The 20,092-nt window shown below is 65.6% G+C and overlaps 3 protein-coding genes across 4 annotated transcripts; 2 read left to right on the top strand and 1 right to left on the bottom strand.

Moving 5' to 3' along the window:
• Window positions 1–744: 744 nt before the first annotated feature.
• On the top strand, window positions 745–2,649 carry SMIM3 (small integral membrane protein 3). Its single transcript, XM_032196950.1, has 2 exons — window positions 745–799; window positions 1,691–2,649. Exon 2 carries the CDS (start codon window positions 1,839–1,841, stop codon window positions 2,007–2,009), a length of 171 nt encoding a protein of 56 aa, XP_032052841.1. The 5' UTR covers window positions 745–799; window positions 1,691–1,838; the 3' UTR covers window positions 2,010–2,649.
• Window positions 2,650–7,186: 4,537 nt separating this feature from the next.
• On the top strand, window positions 7,187–9,332 carry GPX3 (glutathione peroxidase 3). The gene is made up of 5 exons (XM_032196803.1): window positions 7,187–7,396; window positions 8,038–8,191; window positions 8,306–8,423; window positions 8,510–8,609; window positions 8,708–9,332. The coding sequence occupies exons 1-5, from the start codon at window positions 7,310–7,312 to the stop codon at window positions 8,912–8,914; spliced, it is 666 nt and encodes a 221-aa protein (XP_032052694.1). The 5' UTR covers window positions 7,187–7,309; the 3' UTR covers window positions 8,915–9,332.
• A 149-nt stretch (window positions 9,333–9,481) lies between these two features.
• Window positions 9,482–19,865, bottom strand: TNIP1 (TNFAIP3 interacting protein 1). Of its 2 annotated transcripts, none has more exons than XM_032196801.1 (18): window positions 19,749–19,865; window positions 16,322–16,492; window positions 15,757–15,879; window positions 15,548–15,627; window positions 15,374–15,442; window positions 14,075–14,266; window positions 13,739–13,833; window positions 13,579–13,660; window positions 13,297–13,389; window positions 13,125–13,190; window positions 12,849–12,980; window positions 12,646–12,774; window positions 12,201–12,323; window positions 11,901–12,026; window positions 11,418–11,498; window positions 11,112–11,306; window positions 10,863–10,953; window positions 9,482–10,478 (listed from the first exon to the last, which is right to left on the bottom strand). In XM_032196801.1, exons 2-18 carry the CDS (start codon window positions 16,452–16,454, stop codon window positions 10,453–10,455), a joined length of 1,836 nt encoding a protein of 611 aa, XP_032052692.1. In that variant the 5' UTR covers window positions 16,455–16,492; window positions 19,749–19,865; the 3' UTR covers window positions 9,482–10,452. The 2 variants fall into 2 exon arrangements, with proteins under 2 accessions (XP_032052692.1, XP_032052693.1); XM_032196802.1 differs by having other exon boundaries at window positions 13,297–13,386.
• Window positions 19,866–20,092: the final 227 nt, after the last annotated feature.

The following is a 20,092-nucleotide window of genomic DNA, read 5'->3' as shown; positions in this document are numbered from 1 at the left end:
CATCTGACGGCAGCAGCCAGCCCCGGGCCAGGCTCCGTGCCCTCCTGCCCCACTGCCGAGCGCTCTCGTGGGCCTCTCCTGCTGCTGGTACTGTGTCTGGCCCCACAACTGTCCCCGTGTCTGTCCCTACGTCTGTCCTTGTGTCTAGCCTTGTGTTTGTCGCCACACCTGTCCCCATACCTGTCCCTACGTCTGTCCCCATATCTGTTCTTGTGTCTGTCCCTCTGTCTAGCCTTGTGTTTGTCCCCATATCTGTCCCCGTGTGTCTCCCCATACCTGTCCCCACATCTGTCCCTGTGTCTGTCCTCACACCTGTCCCTACATCTGTCCCCATATCTATCCTGTCTGTCCCCATACCTGTCCCCACGTCTGTTCCTGTGTCCCCACATCTATCCCTGTGTCTGTCCCTGTGTCTGTCCCTGTGTCTGTCCCTATATCTGTCCCTCTGTCTATCCTTGTGTCTGTCCCCGTATCTGTCCCCGTGTCTCTCCCCACACCCGTCCCCATACCTGTCCCCACGTCTGTCCCCGTCTCTGTCCCCCTATCCATCCCCACACCCCCCGTGCCCGTTCCCGACCCCAGCCCCTTGTTCCCCCCCCGGTGTCCCGGTTTCCCCCGGCCCCCCCCGGTCTCCCCGTGCTCCCCCTTCCCCTCCTCTCCTCGCAGCCCTGCCCTCCCTCGCCCGGCCCCATCCCTTCCCCTTCCCTTCCCCTCCCCGCCCCGTCCCTCCCCCTGCAGCCTCCCCGGGACCGGGTTTTGGGATCGGGGCAGGACGGGACGCGATCGCTCCCCGCCGCCGGTGAGGGTCGGGCACCGGGGGGGGGGCTTCGGGGATCGGCCCCACGGGGTCTCGGGGCTGCCCGGGGCTGCTGGCCCCAGCCCCAAAACGCGTGGCCCCCCGGGCACCCCCGGCACGGAGAGGGAGGGTCCGGGGGGTTTCTCCCTGTCTGTGGAGGGGGGAAGCACCCCAAGGGGGTCGGGGTGGGATGGGATGGGATGGATGGTGCTGGGGCTGGGATGGGATGGATGGGGCTGGGATGGGTGCTGGGACTGGGATGGGTGCTGGGATGGTGCTGGGATGGGGTGGATGGGGCTGAGATGGATGGTACTGGGATAGGATGGATGGGTGCTGGGGCTGGGATGGGTATTGGGATGGGTGCTGGGGCTGAGATGGATGGGTGCTGGCATGGGGTGGATGGGGTCTGTTGCTTGGATGGGTGCTGGGGAGGGTGCTGGGGCTGGGCTGGGTGATGATGGTACTGGGATGGGTGCTGGTGGTGGTACTGGTGGTACTGGTGGTGCTGGGGCTGTGATGGCCGGGTGCTGGTGCTGGGAGCACAGCCCCACGTGTGCTTTGCACCCTGAGACCACCCCGATGCCCTCTGTGCCCTTATTCCATTAACGAGCCCTGCTAATTAAGCCACGGGCTGTGTGACTCAGCGGGGAGCTGCGGGAGGGGCCGGGAGGTGTGGGGGCGCCGTGCTGGGGGGGTTGGGACCTCTTGGGGTGCCCAAAGCAGCCGCTGCCCCCCGGGAACCTGCACTCCCCCCCCAGAGCCTGGGCACCCCGCTGTGGGGCTGGGGCAGTGCCTGGGGGGAGCGGTGGGACGCCGCCTGCCTTCATCAGCTCCTCTAATTACAGCAGCAATTAGCAGGGAACTTTTTTTTCTTTCTTTTTGGCTTTCATCCAGCCGCATCGGAGCGCGCCATAAATCCTCCCTCAGCCTTCCCAGAGGAGCTTTGGCCGAGGCTTTGCGCTCTCCGAGGAGCCCAGGCTGGAGGCGATCTCCCCGGGGTGCTGAGCGCCCTGCGGCTCGGGGAGCCCCCCCTTCTTGCAGGATGGACCTCCCGGACCCCACCGCCCTCCCCAAGCACATCCTGGACATCTGGGTCATCGTCCTGATCATCCTGGCCACCGTCCTCGTCATGACGGCCCTGGTGCTCTGCCCGGCCACCGCCGTCATCATCTATCGGGTGCGGACTCACCCCACGCGCAACAGCATCGTGTGAGCCCGGGCTGGGCACGAGGAGATGGGGCAGGAGCCGGGCTGAAGGCACCGAGCCCCCCGGGAGCAGCAGGGAGCCCGTGGCCCCGGAGCTGGGGGGCTGTGGGGACGGGGAGGTGACGCCTGGATGGACGCAGCTTGGTCCCGCGGTGCCGAGCTCGCCTTTGCTGGTGACCCCGGCCCCTCGCAGCTGTGTTATTTCCCCATCGGGACCCTCCCAGGCATCAGCAGCTGGGCAGCAACGGCCCTAAATGCCCGGTAAAGCTGCTCCCTCCTGGGTGACCCCACTCTGGGGGTGCTTGGAAAAGAAGCGTGGAAGCAGGAGGAGGGATGCGGCTTCTGGTTGCGCATCCAGAAACTCTGCTAAAGAGTCGGTGAAGGAGCCCGTCCCTGCTGCAGGGCAGAGCAGCAGCTGGCAGCAGCTTTTCCACGTCCCAGCTATCGGCTGAAACCACAGGAGAACTCCATGGGGCGCATGGGTCCTGCGCATCTCGCGGGGTTGAGGAGCGTGGGCAGCCCGTGCCCGTGTGCCCCTCACCTGCCCCGCTCCCTGTGGCGCAGACAGCAAAGGGGGCTCCTGCCCAGGCACTGAGAAGGGCTGAAAATCTCTTGGACTGCCAGAAAATAAACAGGACTTCGCTCTGCACGTGCGTCCTGCAGCTCCGTGCAGGCTGCGCTTGGTGTCAGGGCGCACGGCGGGGCCCCCTGCCTCCTGCAGCACGAATCCTCAGCAGGGGCTGCCGGTGCCCGGGGGCTTCCTGGCGGTGCTGAGCACATTGTGGGGCCGGGGCCACGTTTCTCAGGCGTGGGCGAGCTGCGTCACTGCCCCCACAGCCACCCCGGCTCGCCCGGAGCCCTGCACGTGGCAGGAGCCCCGCGGCACCCGGCGTCCCGGTGACTCAACGCCAGAGGGGCCGTGAGCAATGGGGTGAATCAGGCTGGGATGTGGGAAAGGCGGCGGTGGGAAGCGGGTTAAACCCTGTTCGCACCGCTGAGGAGTCGGCCCCTTGGGTGCTGAAGGCTGGAAATGGGGCTGGGGGGCGGGGGGAAGGAGCCCGGTGTGGGGATGGGGACCCTGGGGAGCGAGGACGGCCACCCTGGAGCTGTGGGATGTGGCTGTGCCGGGTAGGGACACCCCCATATTCCTCACCCAGCCTGGAAATGCGTTTTTACTCAGCTCTCCCCTCCGGAGCCGCAGCCCTGGAGGTTCCACCCGGAGTTATTTGTCCTCCACCCGGCTCTGTCTGTCCTTTGTTCCTCCCTTCGCCCTCCCTCGCTGGCACACGCGGTGCCGGCAGCTGGAGGCGATTACACCGGGTCCGAGCAGCCCCTGCTCTGCTCCCCCCCTTGCTCCCCGTCCCCCCCGGGCTGCCGGCAGCCTCGGCAGCCCCCAGGGAAATCCGCAGCGGCGGTGGCACCGGCGCAGCTTCCAGGAATCGGCGCCGCGAGAGGAAGAGGCAAAACCACGCGCCAGGCTGTGGGCGGCGAGGGAAGCCTGGCCGGGGGCGAAACACTGCCGAGGAAAAGCCTGAGCTGCTCCCCCAGCCCTTCCCGGGGCCGTTTCCAGCTCCCCGAACCTCGTTTTCTCCTGGGGTGTGTGCGTGAGGTCGCCTGTTGTGGTGGGAGTTTTCTGGGAAGCACGGCAGAGGTTTCCAGGAAAGGCAGTGAAAAGGAGGCTTTGTTAGGGGCAAGGAGGCAAGAAGCCACTCGGAACAAAACAAGAGGCAACGGAGGGGAGGGCGAGGGGGAGCCGAGACATTTTTAAGGCATGACAAGTGGGGGGATTGGACTGGGGCTGCTGCACGCTTGGAAATTCCTCCTCCCGAGAGCCAGCAAGAGAAGCAAATCCTCGCGGGGCCCTCGCTTGGAGCAGCGCCCGAGGTGTTGGGCAGCCTTTGCCCAGCGTTTTGCAGGAGAAAAAAGCCTCCTGCTGCCCAAAGGGAGCCGGGGGCTCACGATGTGTGCACCCGGGGGGGGTCAGGGCAGGTGCTGGAGCGTGCCGGGGGGAGGCAGCCGGCCCCAGGGACGCGGAGGCTGCTTGCGGCGAGGCGCTGACGCAGGATGTTATTTTTCAGCTCGCTTCCGAGCGGTGACGAGAGCCGCCAGGAGCACAGCGGCAGCCGCATCGCCTGCACGGCTCCTGCGTAACGCTGCCCAGCCGCGCCGAGGAGGTGGGGGCTCCTCGGGAGGGTCGCGGGGGGCTCCGGCGGCAGCCCCCCTGTGCTAGCTCCGGCTTCTGAGCCTGTCCCCGCAGGTCCCAGGGAAGGGGACGGGGTTTGTGCAGCCCTAAGAGGTTTGGTCATGTGTTTCCAGAGGAGAGCAGGAGCTGACCCCAAACATCTTGGCCATGGGGGCAGAGGTGGTGTTGCCTGCAGCAGCTGCTGGCACAGGGCCCACACCAAAGCCCTAAAGGGAGGCTCACGGGCTCCCAAACCACCCTCTGAGCTCCTGGCTGCAGTGGAATAAACAGCGGAGTCCTCGCAGCCCGTGGGCTCCTCCTTTCTCCACTTTGGGAAAGAACAAATCCCAGCCGGGGGCATGGCCGGGGACTCCTCTGGCCGGAGGGAGATGGGGAGCACCCAGTGGCCACCCTCATCCCCTCCCCTGCCTGGCCGGGCCTCTCTCCCATCAGAGCTTGTTTTGCTTTTCCTTCCCGTTGCACACCTAGAACAAAAGTTCAGAGGTTGCCCCGGGCCTGACGCTGTGCCAGTGCCACGCGCCGGCTCCCGGGCTGTGGCCAGGGCGCACGGGGGGACCCCTGGTGCTATGGAGAAGGGACAAGCACCGCCAGGGGACACGGGTTTGGATGTGATCGGCTGAAAAGCACCTGGTGCTGTGCTGCGCACCCGAGCGATGAGGGGCAGGATGCTGCTGGCCCCCGGGGAGGCGGTGACGGGGGCTGGAAGTGCTGCTGGCCCCCAGCCTCAGCCCCCTGCCAAACAGCTGCAGCAGGCGGGGGCTGGCTCCAGCCCGGCTCCGGAGGAAAAACATCCGAGGAGGGAGGTTCACGCGTGGTCAGCCCCTTATTTTAGTTTGGTTTTGGAAAAAAAAAAAAAGCAGTTCAGGAGCGGGTCAGCCCTCCCGTGCGCGTGGAGGCGATTGGGGATGTGTGGAGGGGCTGTGGCTGGGTGCAGCCCTCCTCCCGGCCCCAAATCCCTGGGAACGACAGAAAGCTACCAAAGCCCCACAGGGGCAATTAGGGCAAGGAACAGGAGTGGGAGGCTCTTCCCATGATGGGAAATAGCGGGGAGCCCCGAGCAGCTCCGTGTGCCCAGGGTGTGCAGCCCCGCCGGCTGCGGGACGTGAGCGACGTGCCGGCCCCGAGCTGCAGCCCCTCCGTCCCAAACACCCCCCAAGCCCAGGAGGTGGGAGGGGAGGGTCGAGCCTGCTTGCTCTGGCTCTTGCAGCCTCTCCGGTTTTGGCAAGGAGCCGCCTCACACCGCCCACGGCCACGTCTGCGAGGGGTGAGCGGCGCATCCCGAGCACCCCCTGCCACAGGAGCACGGCGCTCGGGGCTCTGAGCTCCCCATGCGGGGGCTGAGCGCTGTGGAGGATTTCATCTCCCACCCTGCAGCCCGCTGCCCGAGCCAGGAATCTCCAGCCGGGGGTGGAGAGGTCAAAAAGGCACTTTTATTTTTTGCTGTTGTTTGTGTGGAGTTGAAGGACCGCCCCGCAGCGCTCCGGGACAGGCTCTAGGGAAGGGCTGAGCCACTAAGCCTTGGGGAAATGCCACCCAAATGACAGAGGGACCCGCAGCAACTGCCCCACGGCCCGGCTGTGGGGTCCCCTCCACCCAGAGGCACCGCTCCTTAGTGCAGGGAGGAGACCCTGCCCTGGCTGTCCCCACCACGGGCATGCCCCGTCCCTTCTGTCCCTAGAAAAGACCGGAGGTTCAGTGCTCTGCAGCCCCATTTCCCCGATTTATTGAGCAATCCCAGCTGCTTCCCAGCAGCAGCGTGTCCCTGCCTGCCGCATTTCCCCCTGCTGGCCCCGAGCAGCCCCCAGGGCCGCTCACCCCAGCACGGTGAGCGTCCCCGCTGCTCCCTCCTGCACCAGCATCGGCCCCCAAACCCCAAACCGCTGCCGGTGGGTGCCAAGCGCAGCCCCCCAGGGTGCCCCTTCCCACATCCCAGCTCCTCCGTGCACCCACCCCCTGCCCAGCTCTGTGGGTTTGCAGCCAGCCTGTCCCAGCACGTCCCGTTCCTGCCCTCCCCGTGGGACGGGGATCGCTCCCAGCCTCCCCCAAAGCTGTGGCCTTGCTGCCCTTCCCGGGAGGCTGCTCTTGACAAAGCCTTGGCAGGGCTGGCCCTGCTTTCTAGCAAAGACAAACTCCCACGCCGGTGCTGGCAGCGGGGTGTTTGGGGTCCCCCGGGGCTCCCCCACTGCCACCCTTTGCCCCGGGCTGGTCACCCCCTGACCGCAGCCTCCCCCCAGCTCCTCTCTGACTGGTCAATCCTCCCATTAAATTATTTTAAAGGGCTTAAGGGAATTTACACCTCACCGCGGATATTTCCTTGGAGCCGGCCCAGGATAAATGTTTGCATTCCCCGGTTAGGCAAGCAGGGCCCTGGAAATTCCTGTCCCTGGGGACAATGAGGGCTAAGGGACCGCCGTGCCCTGCCCCCGGCTGCTGAGCACAGCATCGCTCGGGGGGCAAAGCCCCCCCAAACCCGGGGTGGCTTTGGGGAAGAGCAGGAAAGCCCCATTTGCTCTGGCTGCAGGCGTGAAGCTCGATGGATGCTTCTGCACCCCTGAGCAGCACGGCCACGGGGGGAGAGGGCACTGGAGCTGGGGGGGACCCCACAGACCCCTGCCCAGGCTCCCGAGGGATGCTGACAGAGGGATGTGATGGGGTTGGTGGTGCTCAGCTCCCAGCTCCCAGCCCAGTGACCCCAGACCCCGTCCCCAGCCCGGTGCCCACTCCGCACGGTGCCCCCCACCCAGCACCCCCTCCCTTTCCACCCCGCAGCGCGTTGCCCCCACAAAACCCAAACCCCACGCCCCACAAATACCACCTTGGCCCCGCCACCTCCCCCATACCAAAAAAAATAAACCCCAAACTCCTTAAAAAATCGCCCCCCCCGAGGGCGGGGGCGCTTTGCGCAGCGGCCGCCCCAGGGCGCACACGGTTAACGCGCGGCCCCGTCCCTCCCGGCGGCGATTGGCTCCGCGGGGCGGCCCCGCCGCTATTTCCCCGTCGCCACCGGGCTGGGAACGGGCAGAAGGCGACGAGGCTGAGCCCCTCCGTGCCGTTTTATCGGGGGGTGCCCGCCACCACCCCCCCCCCCGCAGCCGCCCCCAGCCATGGGGAGCTGGTGCCGGGGAGCTTGGATTTTGTCCCTCGTCTTGGCCGGGTTCGTCCAGCCGGGGCAGAGCCAGGAGAAGGAGAAGGTATGGGGTGGGGGGCGGCCCCCCCCGGCACGGGGGACCGCGGGGATGGTGGTGTGGGGTCGCGGGAAGCAGCGGGGGGGAAGCCTCGTGTGCGCCCGGGGTGCGGAGCGGAGCAGGATCCGGCCGCACGGAGGCTGAGCCCCCCCCAGCAGAGCCCCCCCCTCCCCGTGACTCTGCGTCCTGCCAGCTCCCAAAATAGCCCCCGGGTGCCACTTTGGGTGCCCTGGGATCGCGAGGTGCCCCCCCCCGGTTTAACCCCTGCTGCTCCACCCTTGCACTTCTCCTTGGGGACCCCATCCTGCCCCGCTCCGCCCGGTGCCCAGTGCCCGGTGCCAGCCCTTTTGGGGCTGTTTTCCTCCAGGCGCTGGCACAATGGGGCTGCTGGCTGGCCTCTCGCCTGGCTGAGAGATCCCGGCTGGAAAAAAAAAAAACAAAAAACCATCCCTGCCGAGCCCTGACCCCGCTGCGTGAGCGTGCACCTCTTTGCACACGCGTGTGTGCGTAAAGCTGCCCGGCTCACTGCCGCCACCTGGGCGCACCGCAGCCAGGGGTGGCAGGAGAGGTGAGGGTGACAGCCACCGGCCCCGTCCCGTGGGTTCGGGTGGCTCTGGGACACCCCCACCCCGCTCCCTGTCCCGCAGGTGAAATGCTATGACTCGGTGCGGGGCACCATCTACGACTACGGGGCCCTGACCATCGACGGGGACGAGTACGTCCCCTTCAGGAAGTACGCGGGGAAGATGGTGCTCTTCGTCAACGTGGCCACCTACTGAGGGCTCACCCTGCAGTACCTGGGTAAGGAGGGGACAGCTCGGGGCCTTGGGGACCTGGGGAAGGGGGGACGCTGCCCCCCCAGCTGCAGGATCCTGGCTCCCGGCCCCACTAACCCAGCCCTGTCTGTGCGCGCAGAACTGAATGCACTACAAAATGAGCTGGGGCCCTACGGGCTCGTGGTCCTGGGCTTCCCCTCCAACCAATTCGGGAAGCAGGAGCCTGGCCAGAACTCCGAGATCCTCCCGGCGCTGAAGTGAGTACCGCGGGGGTTGCTGAGGAGGTTTTTGGGAGCCCCCCCTGCGGGTGAGGTGTGGGTCACCCCCTGCTGTCCCCCTGCAGGTACGTCCGGCCAGGAGGCGGCTTCGTCCCCAACTTCCAGCTCTTCCAGAAAGGGGATGTGAACGGGGCCAAGGAGCAGAAGGTCTACAGCTTCCTGAAGGTGGGTGCCGTGCCAAAGGGGGAGGCCAGCACCCAGCGTGCTTTGTTTTTTGGGGAGGGGGACACACGAGGCACTGACCTGTCGCCCCAACCTTGCAGAACTCCTGCCCACCGGTGGCGGAGGAGTTCGGGAACCCCAAGAACCTCTTCTGGGAGCCCCTGCGGAACCACGACATCAAGTGGAACTTCGAGAAGTTCCTGGTGGGCCCCGACGGCGTGCCCGTCATGCGCTGGTACCACCGCGCCAACATCGCCACCGTGAAGAACGACATCATCGCCTACATGCGGCAGCAGCGGGGGCAGTAGGGCCGGGGAGGAGGGGGTCACCCCAAAATGCCCTCTCTCCCCCCCCAAAGACCCAACCCCACGCTGCATCCCCGTCCCTCTCCCCGAGGACCAGTCCCCACCGCCTCCTTCCCACCTCCACCCCTGCTGGTGACCCCCCCCCAAGCCAGCAGCTCGGCCACCAGCTCACCCCAAAGCTCAGCGGGCGCTGGGGTCACCCCCCCGGGGGCAGAAGTCCGCATCTCCATGAAGGCCTGGCCCTAAAGCCCTTGCTGTGGGGCGGGCCGGGCCTGATCCTGCCCGGGCGCGGAGCAGCTCTTCAGTGCATTCAGGCTGCCCGCGGTGCCGCGCAGGGACGCGCTCCTCTCCCAGCCCGGGGGGCCGGACCCCGTGTTCCCCCCCTCTTAGAAATGCCAAATAAAGGCTCTGCAAACGCGCAGCCCTGCTTCTGCGACAGGATTGGGGGGCACCGAGGTGGGGACAGAGAGGGGACACAGGCGTCACCTACCTCGGCTATGGGGCAGGGGACAAGCCGAGGATAGGGGACAGCATTTCCAGGCAGGGATGACAACTGCAGCCACCCCCGGCTGGAAAACCTCCCGGTGTTTATTCCGCCTTACAGCAATCACGGATTTATCAGCCTGGCTCCAGAGCCCCTGGCTGTGCCAGGCTGGGGCCAGGGCAGAGCGAGGGGAGCACTGATCAGGTTTCAGTCCAGAGCAAAGAAGGGAAAAACCACGGGCAAAAACAGGCAGGAGGAGCGCTGCTGCGAGCTGTAAGCAGCACCCAGGTCCTGGAGCAAAGCATGCCCCGGCTGCACGGCTCCTGCTGGCTCGCACGTGACAGTGACGCTTGCAGGCTGGGTTTTATTTTTTCCCCCCTCCAGACTTGTTTTCCTGGAGCGAGCTCGAGTTGGAGCAGCTGGCCCCGGCCGCAGAGCCGCAGGGAGCGGGGGGACGCAGGGGACAGGGGGCTGAGCAGGCAGAGCAGGCGCTCAGATAAATAAATACGGGGTTGCTTGTGCAGCGATTCGGTTCCTGTTTTGCTCTGGCCACGTGGCTACATGGGAACAAATCTGGAAAAACAGTCTAGACAACTCCCACCTCGAGCATTTACACCGAGGCTCTTCCGGAGAAAGCTTTTCTTTCAGGAAGAAAACAAAAGAGATTCAGCTTAGCTTCGGTCCTTAAATAAATACGACGACACCAACCACCCTCGGCCCGGCTGTTCGCCTGCGGGTGCGGGCTCTCCCTGCGCCGGGAGGGGACCCGCTGGGGGAGATGCTCCTCATGGGGAGGAGGCGAAGCTCCTGGACCATGGGAAGCCCCTGGGCAGCGCCAGCTCCTCTTCCCGAAGACGTGGCCCCGCTCGCCCAGCTGGGCACACGGCCGTGCCACCCGCGGGCCCTCCGGCGGCGCCGTGCTCTCCTCGCGGGGCTCTCCAGCTCCGCGCAGGGCGAAGGGCCGGAGGAAGGTCCTAGCTCTATGTACACGGGCACACACACACATCCTACTTCCTTCTGCTGCTAGCCTGTGGCACGGCGACGGCGCTCCTGGGCGTTACGGCAATCCGGGGCCTGCCTGTTCTGAGAAAGGAGAGACACCAGCACGGCCTCAGCACTGCTCCTCGTCCCAGAGCGAGACGCGGTGGCCGAGGGGCAGGAGTGCAGGGCCCCAGCCCACAGCCGTTCCCACCCAGTGCCATAAACCCCAAGGATGCTCGGGGTGCAGCACCCGCAGACATTTCCAGCACTGCTACCAGCCCCTCGTGGCTGGGGGGCTTTAGGGAAGGGGATGAGCAGGGGGACGGAACGGGGACTGACCCCGCTGCCAGGCTGGGCGCTGCACGCAGCAGCTTCGCTGCCCATCTCCTCAAATCAGTGGGGGCTGAGGGGAAAGCACTGCCTGGAAACCCATCCCATGCCTCCCCAGCAGGTGTGCTGCCCCTGGGGCTGCAGAAGGAGCCTTACCCAAATCCTTGGGGACCGGTTTCACCCCAGGCACGGCCGGGGCGTTCTGGCTCCGGGACATGGCGCAGGGCGGGCGCCAGGGGTATTCTGGCTGCAAGAGCAGATGGAAACAGAACCGGTGAGTGACCAGGCACCTACAGCACGAGGCTGCACTCCACGCAGCCCAAAAAACCCCAAACCCTGAACCCTAAACCCGCTCGCCCAGGGGACTTTGTGCTCCCCGTTGTGCCACCGCGGGTAGGTGCTCACCGGGGGGAAATGGTGGAAGTTCTGTCCCGGCGCGTGCTCGCCCGGCATTGCCGGCGGGTATCGGATCTGCTGCCACTCGTCGAAGCCGTGGTAGACGGGGTGAGGCACGGGGGGGCTGTACTGGTACTGGTACATGGGGCAGGCGGGGCCCAGCGGCCCCGGCAGCGGCTCGGGGTGCAGCCGCTCTCCAGAAGCCTGCGAGGAGCCGGGGGAGATGCTGAGAGCCCGAGGGCAGCCCACCCACGCCAAGCACCGTCCTCCAGCCCCCCCTGCCCGAGGCTAGGAGGGGTTCTTCCCTCGACCCACCTGTTTGTGCTGCTTCAGCATCTTCTTCAGCTTCTCCTTCTCCTCCTTCTCCCTCTGGCAGTCGTCCTTGGAGGCCCGAAGCTGGGGGCAAGGGGACAGCTTAGTGCAGAGCCCACCTGGATGCTTGGTGCCCCACAGGACTGCCTGCATCAGTGTCCCCAAACCAGACCTCCAGGAGAAGAGCAGGAGGGAGATATTTGGGAGGAGACAGCCCCAGAGCCCTCCCCATGGGCACAACCACGTCAGGCTGACTGGATAGCTGCTGACACCTTTCAGAGACACCTTCCTGCGCCAGGCTCAACGGGTGCATTGTGTCACCCGTCCAAGCAAACTTCAGCCTGCCCAATCCAGCTCTGGCAAGGACAAGTGGCAGCAAAACCACCTCTCTGCCCCCTCCGTCCCTCCTCAGCTCCTGCTCTGAGGTGGGCACGGTGACCTCCGTGCTGACGGGGACTTGCCCCCGCAGGACCCGGTGCTGCTCACCTGGTTGTTGGAGACCACCAGCTGCTTCTGCAGCTTCTCCAGCTGCTGCTTCAGCTCCTCCTTCTCCTCGTTCATCCTCTCCCTGTCGCTCCGCTCCCTCTGAAAGTCCTCCTCAAAAATCTTCACCTGGTGGAAAGCAGGGCTGGGTGGGTGCCTGGCTCTCCCTGAGGTGGGCACCGCTGCTGCGTTATCATTCCCTGAGCTCATCAGCTGCACCAAGCCCCTGGCACGCGTGTCCAGCAAAGGACTGGAGGATGCTGAGCTCCCCAGCACCACCGTGCCCCCTTGTTCCTGTCCTACCTGCTGCTTGAGCAGCTCGTTCTGGGTCAGCAGCTCCTGCTGCGGCACCTTCCCGGCCGGCTCCAGGGTGGCAGCGAAGATGGGCGGTGGGGAGGCTTGGACGTTCAGGGCCTCCTCTAGTGCCTGGCGAGGAAGAGGAGGGACACGGAGGGTGTCAGAGTGGGTGACATCTCTGGGGGGCTGTGGGAAGGGGGTAGAGCTGGGAAAGGGCGTGAAGGACCACAGATATCCCCACTCTGGGGAGCCCAGAGGGATGGGGTGGGCATCGCCTGATGCTGCCACCCCCCAGGAAGAGGGTGAGCACGGGGCAGGGGGCTTCTTCCATGGCTCCTGGGCAAGGAGCTGGGCTGGAAGGGGCTGAACACGATCAGCTTTGGATGTGAGGGAGGAGAAGAGGCTGGGCAGCACAGAAGCCATTTTGCAGGGGCCGTGCCCCGTCCCTCACCTTGTTCAGCCTCTGGATCTCCTTCTCCTGGTACTCCCTCTGCCTGGTGACCGGCGCCAGCTGCTCCTGCAGGAACCGCATCCTCTGCTGCAGGTCCCGCACCTCCATGGCCAGCCTGTCCTTCTCCGCCTGCAGGGGTTGGGGTCAGTCAGGGGAGGGGGACGGGGCCAGCAGCCTCGCAGCACCTGACCCCGTGGACTCGCCTCCTCCGTTTCAATGCGGGATTTGGCCAGGAGCAGCTTGCGGTCGAAATCTCTCTGCTTCTGCTCGCGCTCTGCCTCCATCTCGGTCAGCGCCCGCCGAGCCTCGGCCAGCTCCTGGTGCACGTCTGTCATCTGCCAGCAGGGAACGGGGACATTGGGGCCACCTGGAGCTCAGCAAGGCACAGCCCCGAGCCCCTTCCCCACGCGGGGTCTCCTCCGAGCACCCTCTGTGCCCAGCAGAGGGGTGCGCCCTGAGGACACAGCCCCAAGCCCTACCTTCTGCTCGTATTTCTGCTTCATGGCTCGGAAGTGCTGGTCCCACTGCTTGTTCACCTCCAGCAGCTGCGGGCAGAGAGTCCCGGCTGAGCAGGGGCCCAGCACGCAATCCCACAGCCCAAAGCCACCCCGATCCTCCGTGCTGCTGCCTCCCTCCCAGCCCCATCCTCACCTCCCTGCGCTGGTGCTCCAGGATCTTCACCTTCTTCTCCTTGGCCTCGAGATCTCCTCTGCCCAGCGTCTTCTCCGCTCCTGCCCCGCTCTGCTGTGGGTGCACACACGGGGTTTTTGCAAGCCTTTTTCCTTCCCACAGCCACCCCTTCCCTAAAGACCCTGAGAAGGTGCTCCAGTCGTACTGGGAGAGAACCCAGATGAGGTGGGGGATATCTGCCTGGGTGTCAGCTGGCTCCCTGCTCCCTCCCCAGCCCCTCCGAGGACAACGCTGCCCCCGTACCTGCTGCTGCTCGGCAGCTTCCCTCTTGGCACTTTCCTGGTTGCTCAGCGTCACCATCCTCCGCAGCTCCTGGTTCTCACACCTGCAGGCGGAGACCCCCGGGTCAGCGGGGAGAAACCCCCCGGGGCGACCCCATCCTCTCGCTGCCGGCCACCCTCACCTGAGCTTCTCCAGGGCCTGGTTCCTCTGCTCCAGGTCCCTCTCCAGCTTGGTTCGCAGCTCCTTGTTCTCAGTGTGCAGCGTCTCACACAGCGTCTGCGGGGCGAACACCAGCAGCGTGAGGACCCCCCCGGCACCATTGCACACAAACACCCTCCTTTTACCAAAGCTGACGGCCCCAAGACCCTCCCTGGGTGTGCACCAAACCCCTGCCACAAGAACCTCCTTCATTCCCAGCTGTAGGGGGGTGCCCACCTCACAGAGCTGCTACAAAACGAGTCTGGTTAAATAAAAAGGGAAAAAAAAACAAAACCCCAAATGGGCAGGGTTGACTCACCTGCAGGAACGACGTCCTCTGCTCGTTCTTGTGCACCTTGGAGGCCAGGCGCTTGAGCTCGGAGGCCATGTAGCCCATGCGCACGAAGACCTGGTCCTTGCTGGCCTCCTGGGTGCAGCCGCTCAGCGTGCTCTCCAGCTGCTGCAGCTGGGGCAGCAGGTTGGCGTCCTCGGTGGGCAGCGGCTCCAGGTCCTGGGCAGGGAAGGGGATGAATTGGGGTCAGAGGGGTTCAGGGAGCAGCGCGGAGCCCCCCTGTTGGGCACTTCTGTCTCTGGTTGTGTCTCTGCCCCGCTCCTGGCTGCTTGCTCACACATCCCCTCCCTCTGATGGCATCCGTGCCTGCGGGCAGTGCTGCCCTCGCTGCGCCCCAAAGACACCTGCCCTAAACCTACAGGCTGTGCTCCTCTGACCCCACACTTCTTCACCACCCACGAAGGAAGCGAGGAGCAGAGGGCAGCACTGCAAGCGTTCAGGCCGTGGCAACACCCAGGTTCCTGCCAAGGACAGAGGCACTGCAGCAGCCCTCAGCGCACTAATAAAATTGCGTTGGCTTCATAAAGGTTTGATGCCCAACCCCTGCAGCCCCACACAGTGTGCGGGACATTTATCAGAGGCTGGGGGAGCTCGGGTCAGGCACACCCTCAAGCGTCACGGCACACCCCTCCCTACGCACAAACCTTTAGGGTGTCCCTAAAGGGCTCGTCCTCCTTGCCCGAGGCTGCTGAACTCCTGCATGCCTGGGAGAGCTGTGGCAGCACTGGCACAACACGGCCCAGCCCTGGCTGCCTCCCAGCCGGGGACACGCTGGCACACCTTTGCCCGCAGCGCTCCCAGCCCTGCTGACTCACCGGCCGCCCTCGGGAACTCCCTGGGCATCCCCAGCGGCCCCTCCTGCCCCAGTGCCCCATACCTGGGGTAACAGCCCCGAAACTGCCACGGGAGGGGGTGCAGCACAGCGGGGACACCACCCACTTGGTCCTTTATCACCCCACGGGTGTGTGCCGGGTGTCCAACGAGCCCCCAGCCTGGCACAGGGTGTCCCCTAATATTTGTCCCCTTGGTGCTGCCATGGGGGCTGCGATGGCTGGAGTCAGGGCACCCCCAGCAGCTCACCAGGCCATCACGGCCCTTCCCGTCCCTGCCACACCATTTTCCCCAGATGGCAGGGGCATGGATGCCTTTCCCCCAGCCCCCTGCACATGGTGGGACGGAGCGAGGTGTGGGGAGCACAGCCCCGGGGCTGTGCAGCTCCCCCTGCCCACGACCGGCCTGGTCCCAGCCCCAGCCCCACTCACTCACCGCTCTCCCGCTGTCCTGGGGGAATCCCTGCGCTTCCACAGCCACGATCTCAAACTCCGATGAGGAGCCCTGCAACAGGAGGCAGCCAGGTCAGGTCTGACACGGAGCGGCAGCCCCCGGACAGAGCATCTCCCCGCCGTGCATCCCCCAGCAGCTCTGGCTTTCAGCACTCACACTCGGAGATTTCCGCGCTTCTGCCTCCGGCTGGGCGCTGCCTGGGGCGGCCAGGGTGGAGCTGGGCTTGGGGCCGGCGGCTGTGAGAGGGGAGAAGAGAAATCCGTGAGTGCTTTGGGATGCAGAGAGCAGGGACTGTGAGCTCAGGCATGGATGCAGCTTCCCCTTTTCTGTCCCGTCCCTGCTGCCATCTCCCAAATTCCCCCTACCTCCGCTTCCCACCAGCTCCTCCAAGGCGGACGAGCCCATCAGCATTTGGTTGTCCTTCACGAGCTCCTCTGCCTTCTGCCGCAGCTTGGACGCCTCCACCTGGGACTCCTCCAGCAGCTCTCCTGGGGGGGCAGCAGTAGGACGCTCACCCGCTGCTCACCCCCCTTCCCCAGGGACCCGCGCTGCCGCAGCCCCGGCCATGAGCCCCAAGGGCTCACGAGGGAGGTGGAAATTCGGCTGCAGAAGCAGGACTCGAAAGCGGAAGCTGGGTCATGACACCGAAAGCAAAACCCGGGGTGGGGGAAGGCGGCCGAGGAGGAGAAAGGGGGTGGCACCGCTGGGCTGGGGCGTTCCAGCACCGGCACGTCCCGGCTGTTGGAGCCCCGCATCCCGCTGCAAAGCGCCCCAGGAGCTCAGCAAAGGTCCCAGCCCCTCTGCAAGCTCTGGTGTTAAAGCCCTGGCTCTGGGCACCCTTTTTAAACAGCCAGGGAAGGGGCGCAGGCTGCGAGGCTGGGGCTGCCCGGCAGCCAAACCTTGCCCGCCAGCAGTTCCCGACAGAGTTACCGATGCACTTTATCCCCTGCATCTTCTCCTTCAGCCGGGCGTTCTCCTCCATCAGCCGCTCGAAAGCCGCGGATCCATTCTCCTCCGTGCCCCCGCCGGGGTCGTAGATGCGGTAGGGGCCTCTCCCTTCCATGCCTGCCAGTCAGCCGCCCACCTCCCGGCCGGGCATCCCTGCGGGGACGAGCACGGCGTCACCTCTCCGCACCCCACGGGTCCCTGGTCCCCACCACGGCGAGCACGGAGGGCACCAGGTGAAGGAATTTCGCCCCGAGGGCTCTGCTCATTCTGACCCCATGTAGGTGAACGTGCCGGGCTGAGTCACGGCCACGAGAGCCGTCACGAGAGTGGGCATCACCAGCGGTCCCCGGGGAGGTGGCAGCCACCCGCATCCCCCTGGGGACGGAGGCCCTGAGGTTTTGGGGCATCCCCACGGCCGGGAGGACTCTCCTTTTCATTCAGGAGGCTCTGGGAAGGATCTGGGGCCAGGCTTGTGTTTTCTTGCTGAATGCTTTTTCCTCCCGAGTGTGAAAGGGACGGAGTCTTAAACCGAAGTCACAATTTCCTCCTGCGCAGCAGGGCAAACAAACACTGCGCCGAACCAACACACCCAGCCTGCCAACATCCTACTGGAAAGCCCCTCAGACCAAGAGTTCTGCAAATATTTCTCACCAAAAACAGAGCGGAGAGGGAAAAAAGAGGAAAATAACAACAAACCACCAGACGCTTCCACTCTGCTCCCCAGCACTGCACGCGTTGCAAATGAAAACAACAGAGGGCACGGGGCGAGGAGCAGCCTGCGAGCTCCGTGGGCTGAGCCTCCAGCAGCCAGGACACGCCGTGCCCTCGGCTTTAGACAAAGAAACCAGGTCCCCACGGAACAGGTTCCTGAAACTGGGTGCCCAGAGATGACCAGGTCAGTGCCGGGAGCACGGCACGAGGGAGGGGAACCCCCGCAGGCAGCGCGCTGTTTGCTGGTGTGGGTGTCCCAGTTAAACTCCTTGCTTCGTGGGAGCAGGTTCCCACTCCCGGGGGTGGTGAAGCTGCTGCTGATCACAGCCCCGCTTGCCAAAACAGTTCCCTGGTGCCCGTTTGTGCCAGTGCCAGGGGTGGCTCGGCACCCAGGAGGGCGATGGGGACACGGGGCAGACCCCACAGAGCTCCCCGAGTGCCCGTCCCAAAGCTTGGGAATGGGAAGGGCTCCAGGGGGGCTGTTTTGGAAGGGAAAGCCCAGCCCCGAAACCGTCTCGACCTCAGGCTCGTGCCCGTGCCAGGCGCAATCTGGGCCGATGGCCCAGGCGGGCTGGCAAACCTGGGGACTTCCCGGCTGACAGCCGCCACCTGGCAGCACCTACAGCAATTAACACCCGCCTCCTCGGGAGGTAATTAAGCACAGCATCAGCAGGAGCCTGCCCTGGGAACGGCACCTCCTGGCCTCGGCAGAGGCACGGTTGCTCGCCGGCAGGACTGTGCTGGGGGCCGCAGCTCACACGGGGGGCTCGTCACCCCCAAAAGGGGGGCGCGTGGCAGCGGGGGGACAGTGGCTTCTCGGCTGCAGCCCCCGGCAGGCCGAGGGAGGGCTATTTCTGGAGGAGGAGAGCAGCTGGCAGGAAGCTGAGGAAGAAGCAGGGCAGTTTCTGTGCCGCCAGCTCCCGGGGCCAGCGGGCAGCTGAAGTGGCACCGCAGTGGCACCGCGGTGACACCGCAGCCTTGTGAAACGTCCCCGTCCCCTGCCCAGGGATGCACACGGGTGAGGAGGGGGTCATGGAATGTGACAGCGGGACACACGGGGTGCTCAGGGAGGTGGCAGCACGTCCACCGCAGGGTGGACCACGACCAGACTGGATGAAACCAAAAAAAAGGCTCCAGGCTCTGCTAATTCCCAATTCTTGTGGTTTTATCACTTCCCTCGGGGAGAGAAATCTGCGAATTATCCCCCCATGAGACAGAATTCAGCAGCGAGCAAGGCGCAGGCAGCACGGAGCACTGTGGCAGCACGAGCTTGGCTGGGGGGCACAGGGTCGAGGGGCAGCCCAATTTCTGCACGGAAGCCCTAGGACAGAGCTGTCACCTCAGGGACAGGCACACGGACCAGGTCACAGCTCCCAGGCCTGCTCTCAGAGTTCCCTTTTTCTCTTAAAGGGCTGGGAGTGCCGAAATGTGCGACTTGCAACAAAAACCTCCCATTTCACCAAAAACGGGGGAGGAGAGAGAACAACAGAGAGGCGTGCCGGCACTCCCCAGCCCCACGCCTGCCGGGTTTCGGGTGGGCTGGCTGGGTTTTTTCTTCTGATTAAAACCACTCGGGTCCTCCCGGTGACTCCTCGCCGGTCACGAGATGCTCCCGGAGGAGGGAGGCAGAAAACCCTTCGGTGGCAGCACCGGGAGAGGCTGCGAGACGCCGCGGTCACCGCCGGCAGCTCGGTGTTTGCTGCCCGTGGGCGGGTGCCGGGTGGAAGACGCGGGGCCGCCGGCCCTTTAGGTAGTAAATTTTCACGACAGCTCAGCAGGAGGAGAGAATGACAGAGCGAGTGGGCAGCGGAGACTCCCAGGAGGAGCTGAAAACAGCCTGGCATTTAAATAGCCGGGGAGCAGAGCCGTGGGACGCTGCGAGGTCCCCACCTGACACAGAACCTGTCCCCTCTGCCATGTCCCTGTGCTCGGGAGGGGGCACGAGGCTGGCGGAGCTCCCCCCGTGATGCAGAGCGGGGTTTTCCTCGCCCCGGCGCACCCTGTTCCTGGGAAGCCTCCTCCCCAGCAGGAATGCTTGGGAGGAAAGTAAACCCTGCACGCTTACAGCATCACCCCGCACGGCACGGCCACCCGTCCTCAGCATCCCTCAGAGCCCAGCTGCACGCCGTGGGGGTGTTTTTATCTGCATATTTTGCTGGAAAGCAGCAAAACGCCGCGGCTCCAAGCCTCTTATCCCCTCCAGCTCCACGGCCAGACATCCCTTGGGTTAAAACCCTCTGGTGCCGTGCTCAGGAGGGCTGGCAGGGGACACAGGAGCCCCTCTGCTTCTCTTATCGCCTGCTTGGCCGTGCCACGGTGCCTCACCGGAGCCTCTGGAGTTTGCCCCCGGTGCTCCACGTCCTTCCTCACCGCCCGGGAGGTGGCAAATAAAAACCTGGCCTTGGGGACAGGCAGCAGCACCCTGACAGCCCGGCCAAGGGGATGGAGGCGCCGCAGAGCCTCCCGAGCCACACCGAGCCCCCGGGGCCACACCGAGCCCTCGGTAGGGACCCCAAACGGTGACCCCAAGCCCGGGAGCAGCCCTCAGGGCTCGGGGAAGGCCGGGCTATGGGACCCCAAGGGAAGGGAGGAGCGGGCCCCGTGCCCCGGGGGGGGGGCGGCGGGCAGAGCCCTCGGGCCTAGTGGCCGGGAGGGCCCTACGGGGGGCAACGGCGGCACGGCCGCGGGGCGAGCCCACCTGCTGCCGGTTCTGGACCCGCTCCCGGTGCCGTTCCCGGTCCCGGTCCCTATTCTGGACCCGCTCCCGGCGCTGCTCCCGGTCCTGGTCCTGCTCCCGGTCCCGGTCCTGCTCCCGGTCCCGTCCCGGTGCCGGTCCCGGTCCCCTCAGCCCAGCCGGAAGCGGGGCGGAAGCGCTATCCCCGCCCCCCCGGGAATTTCCCAGCTTGACCGACAGGCGCCGCAGCCAATCGGAGAGGGGTACGAGCTATAAAAGGGGGCGGGTTGTGGCGGCGCAGGGCAGTGCGCGCTGTAATGGCGGCCGGGGCGGTGCTGGGGGGCGGGGGGCTGTGTGAACCCTCGCTC

Source organism: Aythya fuligula, chromosome 14, assembly GCF_009819795.1.
Source record: "Aythya fuligula isolate bAytFul2 chromosome 14, bAytFul2.pri, whole genome shotgun sequence".
In the NCBI taxonomy this organism is placed as follows: domain Eukaryota; kingdom Metazoa; phylum Chordata; class Aves; order Anseriformes; family Anatidae; genus Aythya; species Aythya fuligula.
Note: the sequence above shows the minus strand (reverse complement) of the source record. Positions and strands in the feature narration are given on the sequence as shown.